The sequence below is a fragment of the Sinocyclocheilus anshuiensis genome, unplaced genomic scaffold (assembly GCF_001515605.1).
Source record: "Sinocyclocheilus anshuiensis isolate Anshui unplaced genomic scaffold, SAMN03320099.WGS_v1.1 scaffold160, whole genome shotgun sequence".
In the NCBI taxonomy this organism is placed as follows: Eukaryota; Metazoa; Chordata; class Actinopteri; order Cypriniformes; family Cyprinidae; genus Sinocyclocheilus; species Sinocyclocheilus anshuiensis.
Window position 1 is genome coordinate 270822 of NW_015554119.1, and position 6163 is coordinate 276984.

A 6163-nucleotide genomic window follows, 5' to 3' on the forward strand; every position below is an offset into this window, starting at 1 on the left:
ATTCTGTTCTTATTTATTGTTTATTTTAAATAAATAAGTTAATTTAAAATTAGTTTCAAGGTCCTTATTCACGGAATATGTAGGCTATGTCATAAGTATTTTTTGACATCAGTATCAATGATCAAGTAGGCTTCTGCATTACAAATACCCACTACAGCTAGAGGGTGACATTATATATTGCATACTTGTGTTTTAAGTTGTTATATATACATGCGTACGTTGGCGTCACGTGGTTGAGCTCTGAGCGTGAAGCCGCAGTGGCTGTGATAAACCACGTGACGCGGTGATCCGGGTGTCGGAGTGGAAGAGAAACAGGTAAATTTTGAGTCTCTCGCTTATTGTCTGCGCGAGTCGGTTCGGCCTTGTAGTCGGTTTTGGGGAATCGATTGAGGACGCGAAATAGTTCGTTTTTTGTTTCCGTCTGATAAGGAGGTCGACAATAAAGCCTCCGTCGGTCGGCGTTATCTCCACGTTTCTGATATCCAGCCGGGTCTTTGGTTAGTACCTCGCCTGTTGTTCATTTTTATCATTCGGGGCCTGTAGGCCTCGGTGAAGCCTCGGTGTCGAGTGTACAGGTGAACCGACGGGAGTGCGCCTCACACTGGGGGGCGTGTGCCTTCCAGTTGTGCAAACGCAAATTATTATCGTGTCGATTAATCTAACGTACGATTTACCCACATAGTCTTTCAACTGCGCTGAGAAACCATGTAGTTGATTAGCATCCGGAAAACTAATTTTTGGCCAGCAGCAGCAGCATCATCATGATGCCCGATAACCGGCCATGAGGTTATTAGACGCGGCCAGAGCGGAAGCCACCCATCATCTAAAGTTAGATCTCGTCTATTTTATTTAACGTATCAAAAATCTTTTAAGACTATTAAAACCGTGTGTATGTGTTCATACCGTATCGTTAGATCTGCATGTTTGAGTTTATACCGAGTTGCTTTTCCAAGGCCCATCGCCTCGATTTATCAATCATAGTCCTTCATCTCTTAAGGTTTTTTCTATTATTAACTAAGTTTAATAGCTTACGGTTTTGCTTACTACTTAGCCGGTAAGTTAATATGGGATTCCCAGGATGTAGAGCACAACAGGTAAAGTAGGTTACCTGTTGGATGCTTATTTTAGAGATTGGATACTTTAGGCAATGTTTTATGTTCCAGTGCATGGAAATTAATGCCTTTTATGTGCTTCTATTCCTAGACATTTCCCTTGTTGTATATCTACTTACGCATCTGGTGTTTTAATTACAGTACGGAATGGTGTGAATGCTCAAGAAATATGAAATGACGTGCTGACACTTTCACCCATGGACTGTGTGATTGTGTTCACGTCTCCAACATGGTTTCAGTTTGACAGTTTCATCCTCGCCCTCACCCCGTTCAGAGGCCGTTGAGGGTGTTTTTGTTAAGCTGAGTCCGTTAAAGCACGTCGTCAGTCTGTTTTCCCGCGGCTGGTCCCGCGTGTTTCTGTCATGCTGGCTGATTCCGTGCGCTTTCTAAAGTGCGCAGTTGCTTTCGGCCACCACATGCCCTGCATTTCCTCATGCGCAGAGTAGCTACACTGGGCTGTTTGGCATAACCACACATACGATATTTCACAACTTGCAGCAGGTGGATTGCTTTTGGTGTCATTTTATCGAAATTTCAAGCGTTGCGGTGTGTGTGTGGGTTTTGTTTTTTTTGTTTTTTTAAGAAATAAAAACTAACCGAGGATGTTGAGCTCCGGAAGCGCGTACATGGTTGACCTGTTGCGGCTTGACTTGTAAACATCACAAGGTCTTGTTTTTCACGTGCGATATTTGCGCAAAGCTTTCGAAATTCTTAGAACTTAATTTCTGTTGGTGTTCCTGTAACCTTCGGCCGTCTTTTTATGGGTAGAGCGTCAGGCATGTGACGATGTTTACTTCCAGTTTTGGCTTATCAAAATGGCCAAACAAGGTGTAACGTGTTTGTTTGCATGCATGTTTTATGGCTTGTCAAGACCATGTGATGTTTTTATGATTGTTATTTTTTGACGAGTTGTCAGTAACATTTCTTCTACCTGTTTCTCTTTTAAAGGCGTTATTCCTTTGTAAATACTGTTATTTGTATATACTGTAAATGATGACTTCAGTGGGCGGAAGCCGGGCCCGGGGCAACTGGGAGCAGACGCAGGGTCAGACACAGAGCCAGTCACAGCACAAGCAGAGGCCCCAGGTAAGTTAACACACATGAGGTTTTGTTGATTATTTATAGTGATTGGATTAGTTCTGTCACACTTCAAAGCAATAAAACTGGCTACACATCGCCGCCTAAAACTTGCTAGTCTTGGACCAGAAACTGGAAACGGCATAAATGAATGTGTAAATTAAAAAATAACATGTTTATATGTAAATAAGTTGAAAAATGTTGAATGAGGTACTTGATTTGATTCTTTCCATCTACACAATGTATTTATAGATGTTACATGACATTGTTATAATTTGACAGGTGCATCAAAACTAGGTCTTAAAATCCTGAATTAAATAGTTTGCATGTTAAAATATTTTCTTAAAACTAAAAAGATCAAATCTATTGTGAATTTATTTGGCAGGTTATCTAGTTGCATAGTCTGTTATGTTCTTGTTGTTTGCATTTTTACTGGCCATGAGAACCAGCACCATTTCGGTGGAAAAGGGGTGTCTGTGACATCCATCAGTCTGAGACTTTTGCTTTGAGTCACTGCAGTTTATCACTCATTCTTCTGAATTAAATTAAGGTCTCTAGGAAAAAAAAATCATAAATCTATGCCCAAGCAAATGCTAAGTCTGACCTATTTCTCTTCTGCTGTATTCTGGCGTGCTTGGGTGGGGGGGACAAGACACAATTTTTATTATAATTTTTAGATTTTTTTTCTAAGGCACATTTGAAAAACTACTTAAATGTCCTAATTTAACTGTGAAAACAGGCCTAAAAGTATTAATTTAAGCTTAAATGTCATTGCAACAAGCAGCTGTATTATGATTGATCATATTGGAATATTCAAGATGCCAGCTCATTTGTAAAGGTTTACATTTGTTCTGTGAACAAGTGCAAAAAACACAAGCTCATCAATAGCCATCATACACATTAATTTAGAAGGTATGGCTATTTGAAAGCGTCAAGGGAATTAATGGTGTGTGTTTTTAGCTTGAACTTAAGACTTTAAGGGCCAGATTTACTAAACGGCAAATTTGTGTGAGCGTACAATCCCATAAAAGCGCCAATGGGAGTGGAAAGGTCTACGGGTGATTTACTGATAAAGCGCGAGTTAAAGAACACAGACACAGCCAGTGCATTTCCATAATGACCAACCAGTAAACTGACTACCTCTAACCTTATTAAATCACCTTGCACGATTCAAGGTGATTTACTAATACATTTTGCGTGTGAAGGGGAAACTCCTACAATGCATATGCCAGGGGTGTCCAAACTCAGTCCTGGAAGGCCGGTGTCCTGTAGAATTTATCTCAAACTTGCTTCAACACACCTGCCTGGAAGTTTCTAGTATCCCTAGTAAGGCTTTGATTAGCTGGTTCAGATGTGTTTAATTGGGGTTGGAGCTAAACTCTGCAGGACAATGTCCCTAAGGACCGAGTTTGGACACCCCTAGCATATGCAATATTGTTAGATGCAAAAATAATTCCATTCACGCCTTTTCATCTGTTTTACTGCACGTCTTTAGTAAATCCTGACAGTAATTTTTTTTCCACACCAAAAGAGGGGTTGCGCTGGGGCTGTTAGTAAATCTGGCCCCAAGACTCATAAATAATGCTGGCAATCAATGCAGTATGTTTCACAACTGCCATGAAATCAGACTTAATCATTTTGTCCTTTTTGTTAATTCAGGCCACCGCTGAGCAGATCCGACTCGCGCAGATGATCTCGGACCATAATGATGCAGACTTTGAAGAGAAGGTCAAGCAGGTGAGTAGGGATGCTGAAAGTAATAGCAGGTTCTGCTTTACATCCATCAAATGGTCCCTTCAATAAAGAATTTTTTTTTGCAAGTGGTTTGACAGTAGCTTCTAATCAGTTTTTCCTTGCGCTATTCTGATGTGCCTGTACCTGCAGTCACTTACATTCAGCGCACACAAAATTTCCCTCACTGCTCCCTCTATAGCTCTGATGGGGACTATCTGTGCTAGAGTAAAATTTGAGCTGCTACCGGATGCTCTCTCTCAGTCTCACTCTGAGTTAGAGAGCAACATAAAGCTCAGACACTTCACAGTTCACTCAATGTTTCCATCAGTCCCCTCAGCCACTTCCGTTTTATCTTGTTGCCTTCCAAATATATGGCCTAAGTCATACACCCACGTGGATTTTACATGCTGCTTGTTGCTCCTTTTCTCTTTTCCAGCTGGTTGACATCACAGGAAAGGATCAGGATGAGTCCATGATAGCGCTTCACGACTGCAATGGAGACGTCAACAGAGCCATCAATGTCCTTTTGGAGGGCAGCCCTGACACTGTGAGTTCAGGCTTGAGTTAAAAAGCCCAAATATATATCATTTATATACTCATATAATATTTAGATTATTTATGAATATTTTGAATTGGCTGTATTTTTTTTTCCAGCTCATTTCAATTTGTTTTAACATTTTTATTAATTTTTATTATATGTAAAGTTTGTATACGCATAGTTACGCTTCTATAGATTTTATTTCAGTTTTAGTACTTAAACCTTTTCGAAATTTTTTTTAAAAGTTATTAGGAATGAAACTGAAAGTTTTTCCGTGTAATATTAATAGTTTAACTATAACAATACAGTTTTAAACTGTTTATCAAAATGTGTATTTATTATTATTTATACCTGATTCAAAGTCTTACGATTTCAAATCCCATTTTTTCCATCCTTCTTTCCCATGTTAAATTTGCCCTTTGCTTTGCAGGACTCATGGGAGATGGTTGGAAAGAAGAAAGGAGTTTCAGGTCCGAAGGAAAGCGCACAGACAGATGGAGGAGATGAGGGCAAGGAGAACCGAGAGAAAGGAGGAGAAAGAGATGTGGCACGTCGCCGAGGAGGGGCCCCGCGGAGGGGCCGTGGAGCCAGCCGCGGGCGAGAGTGTGAGTGGAGATATTACTTATTAAGGTTGGACGATGTCTACCAAATTGGCATCGGACGATGTCTACAGTGAAACATCGTGATGGATGATGACATCGGGGGGGCGGGCTTAGGATTTTATTTTACAGTGGGGTAATTTTCGTGCAGTAGCACGAGATAGCTTGATTTCAAACTTTGAATTGAATAAAAAATTACAAGTACTCAAACTTCTATACCAATCCCCCTTTTTTTTTTCTTTGTTCTTCTCTCTCACTCTCTCTCTGATCAGGCCCAAGGTTGCAGTGACCAGCAGTATGAATAAATAATGTGCGGAGCGGGATCTCTTTCAGAATAGCCATTTAGGCTGCTATTGTGTTACTAAAGGCTGTGCATTTCGCCGCTGATGTCCATGTGACAGAAATGCTATAGGATGTGAACTGCGAGTCCTGTGAACAGCTATATCTCCAACACCACTAGACCTTCCCAATGACCTTAAACACAATCACTGCTCACTCACACTACACTTACTTACTTTCTCTTCTGTTGCAAGTATGCTGAGCCATCTGTGTCTGAAATAGTATGATAAATCGGGCCTGATTTGGACATTGTGATATATAGTATATGAGAGAAAAATCACAAATGAAATCTTAACTGTTTCTTCTAGACAGCAATGAGATAATGGGGAGCAAAGGAAGACTTTTGAAGCCTTTTGCTCCTCAGAGTGTTCTTTATGTCAACTAGGGTTGGACGATGTCTACCAAATTGGCATCGGACGATGTCTACAGTGAAACATCGTGATGGATGATGACATCGGGGGGGCGGGCTTAGGGGTGTGCCTGAAGCATGAAACAAAACGCGTTATACGGAGCCACTAAAAGGTTGCTTTACAGTACATGAAAGTTCACTTACCACATACACAGAGTAAGGAGAAATGTCTGATAGGACGATGGCTGATCGCGAATCTCGAAAGTAAAATGAGAGCGCGCAATCGAAAGAGGTTTCAGTAGCGGCTCCCTGATGTCCGCAGTTTATATACAGTCGCCTATACTTACCCAACGATATAATTGCGAGAAAAAGTATTGAAATATTTTTTATCCTCCCATCTCGTAGGCTATTTATT

The 6163-nt window shown here is 40.7% G+C and overlaps 1 protein-coding gene across 7 annotated transcripts in view; it reads left to right on the forward strand.

Moving 5' to 3' along the window:
• The first annotated feature begins 238 nt into the window (after nucleotides 1-238).
• LOC107669979 (ubiquitin-associated protein 2-like) overlaps nucleotides 239-6163 on the forward strand; it is a 40757-nt gene continuing 34832 nt past the window's right edge. For 6 of the 7 annotated variants that reach the window (XM_016462411.1, XM_016462414.1, XM_016462416.1 and 3 more), the window contains exons 1-5: nucleotides 239-315; nucleotides 2061-2198; nucleotides 3849-3926; nucleotides 4360-4470; nucleotides 4892-5066. In XM_016462411.1, the coding sequence (XP_016317897.1) occupies nucleotides 2103-2198; nucleotides 3849-3926; nucleotides 4360-4470; nucleotides 4892-5066 (460 nt within the window). In that variant the 5' untranslated portion in view covers nucleotides 239-315; nucleotides 2061-2102. Of the gene's footprint in view, nucleotides 316-346; nucleotides 498-2060; nucleotides 2199-3848; nucleotides 3927-4359; nucleotides 4471-4891; nucleotides 5067-6163 lie in introns of those variants that run through there. The other variant, XM_016462412.1, reaches the window with a different exon arrangement.